The 3,027-nt window shown below is 35.7% G+C and overlaps 1 protein-coding gene across 1 annotated transcript; it reads left to right on the top strand.

Moving 5' to 3' along the window:
* Positions 1-470: 470 nt before the first annotated feature.
* LOC124934696 (LRR receptor-like serine/threonine-protein kinase SIK1) lies at positions 471-2,417 on the top strand. The gene has a single exon (XM_047475215.1). It carries the CDS (start codon positions 471-473, stop codon positions 2,415-2,417), a length of 1,947 nt encoding a protein of 648 aa, XP_047331171.1.
* Positions 2,418-3,027: the final 610 nt, after the last annotated feature.

Consider the following 3,027-nt stretch of genomic DNA (forward strand, 5'->3'; position numbering starts at 1 on the left):
TATTATTTTTTTTATAAATACTTTTAATCTCCTAATTAAACAAACCAGGCTATTAGAATATTTTGTGGATTTTGAGAACAAAGGAAAACTTTGTTTAATTAGGCTTTTTTATTTATTGGAACAGGAGATATTTGACCAAAAATGATCTCCTGAATTTATAATATTTTCTTTGGTAGAAAGAAATCTGAAGTCATCGGTAATCAAGACATAATTATGCTTTTGTACCACTTTAAACTTTAGGGATTGTTAATATAAAAGTTTATTGTTGTTGTTTTAGAGCTAGTTTGATCTTGGGTTATTGTAAAGGAAAACAAAATAACCGAATTCAAAAGAAAAATCGATTAACTAAAAAAAGAAATCTTCTATATATTTGAGATCTTTGACCCAAACTACTATATATATATATATATATATAACAGAGAAAGGAAGAGGGATCAGTACTAACCAGTTCATATAGTAAAAAAATGAAAATGGTCTGCAGATCATTGTTTGTTCTTCTTTTTCTTCTTCAACTGCTGCTGTCTTTCGAGTCCTACGGAGTATCGGAGGATACGGGGAGTCATATCAAAGCATGCCACGAAATGGACCTGAAAGGACTAACCGAGTTCAAGGCTGGGATCAAATTCGATAGCTCAGACCGACTAAAGGCTTGGACTGGACTCGACTGCTGCAAATGGATCGGCATCGTTTGCAACAATGAGACGGGCAGAGTGTCGCAAGTGAACCTTCCGCAGACAAATAATGTTCACACTGCTACTTTTTTTACATCAATGGTTGGTGAGATTACCCCTTCCATAGCTCTACTCACAAATCTTGAAGTTCTTGATCTCAGTTCATCCATCAATCTGGGAGGAAACATCCCACAAGAAATCTGTAAGCTTTCATCGCTCAGAAAGTTGGACCTGGGAAACAACAGGCTAACCGGCCCTATTCCAGAAAATTTCGGTAAGTTAACTAAACTCGAAGAAGTATATCTCAACACAAATAGCTTATCTGGAACTCTGCCTACAAGCATCGGTAATTTGAAAAAACTGAAAAAACTAGTTTTACACGCGAATAAAATTTCTGGGGAATTACCTGATGCTGTATTTGAGTTGACGAATCTGGAGACACTGGATCTCGGAGAAAATGTTCTGTCCGGTCCTATACCAAATGAGATTGGTAACTTGCGAGCTATAAAAGAGCTTGACCTTTCGAATAATATATTAAGCGGGAAGATCCCAATTTCAATAGCTAACTTAACTGCCCTTACACTCCTGTATTTAGGATTTAATCACCTAGAAGGAAATATCCCAACGTTTCCTTCTTTCTATAATAATAATAAGCCATTGCCATCTCTACACTACCTGCATCTGAATAATAACCAACTCAATGGACAAATACCTTCCACCTTTGGATCGTTAACCTCACTTAAGAGACTGCACCTAGACAATAACAAGCTCCACGGTCCTATTCCTTCCAGCTTCGGTAATCTCTCATCTGTGACTGATCTGTATCTAGGTGGAAACAGTTTATCAGGTAATTTACCTGGATCCATTGGCCAAATGAAAGAGTTATTAGTTTTAAGTGTTCCCCATAACTCCATCAAGGGTCCTTTGCCCAAGGAGATCTCTTTGATTCCAGATCTTGAAATTCTCGATCTGTCATTTAATGCTTTAAATATTTCCTCCATCCCAGAAATGAAATCAATTAGAAGACTCAACCTAGCTGGAAATAATTTCAATGGTCCAATCCCAGAAATCGTGAATCCTGTCGGCAATTATTTATTAGGGAACCTTGACCTATCAGTCAACAATTTAACCGGACCTATACCAGAATGGCTAGGGAGCTTTCGTAATCTCTACTCTCTGAATTTGTCAAGGAATTCGCTGGATTCAGGGATACCCGCTTCAGTTCTACGGCTGAACAGCTTGGGAGAGCTTGATCTTCATTCAAATAGGCTGACTGGGAGTATAGACGTGTTTCAGGAATTGAATGACAAGATGTGGAATTTAGATCTTTCAGACAATCAATTCTCTGGCGGGATTGGAACACTAGGAAAAGGATCGTCAGGGAAAAATATACGAAATCTGAATCTATCACGTAACAAGTTAAGTGGTGGCGTACCAGATTCCATTGGAATCATGAAATCACTAGAACGTTTGGATTTGAGCTACAACCAGTTGGGTTCTCGTCTGCCACAAGTTCTGGGAAATGTAAGCAAGTTGGTGTCAGTCTTGCTGGAGAAGAACCAGTTCACGGGAGAAGTGCCGAAAAGTTTCCTGAATCTGAACAGACTGCAAGAGTTCGACTTGTCATATAATCAATTGGAAGGAGAAATTCCTTTTGGGAAGCCGTTGAATCATTTTCCTATAAGCGCATTCGTGGGAAACAAAGACTTGTGTGGTTACCGTCTCATTCCATGCAAGAAATCATGAAATGTTAAACCAATAGCTAGCTTATCAAGCTTGTAATAAATAAATAATAATCCTTTTATGTCAATTTGAACTCATGACAAATAAATACAAAAGAATTGTAATAATCCTTTTATGTTAAACCAATAGCTTATCAAGCTTGCTTGTAATTTGGACTGATTGCTTATTTCCTACTGCATCTTGATATCAAAAGAATTGGAACTCTTCTCCTTCGCATTCTTCTGTCAATCTTTATTTTATTTGAAAAACTAATGAATTACATTATTTTGCTTCTATATATACTAAGTAGAAAGTTTGACTTTAGTCCTTAAACTATTTATATTTACTAAACAGGTCCTCACTTCAACTTAATTATATATATGATGACCAATTAGATACTAAAATGTATTTTAACTTTAACCCTCTTTGCTTTGCACTGACGTCTTTTTTTGATTTGGAACCTAATAAACATGCTTAGCTTAATATGTAAAGAATGTATTTTTTTTTTTATTGAATTAAATCATATAAGATTATTTAAATATATTCAATTAATTATATAGAGATAAATCTAGATTAAATGAACTTTATGAAGAGCCAACCAAAACATCAATCATATCCTCCTTCTCCGAGGAAA

This window comes from Impatiens glandulifera, chromosome 4 (genome assembly GCF_907164915.1).
Source record: "Impatiens glandulifera chromosome 4, dImpGla2.1, whole genome shotgun sequence".
NCBI classification, from domain to species: Eukaryota; Viridiplantae; Streptophyta; class Magnoliopsida; order Ericales; family Balsaminaceae; genus Impatiens; species Impatiens glandulifera.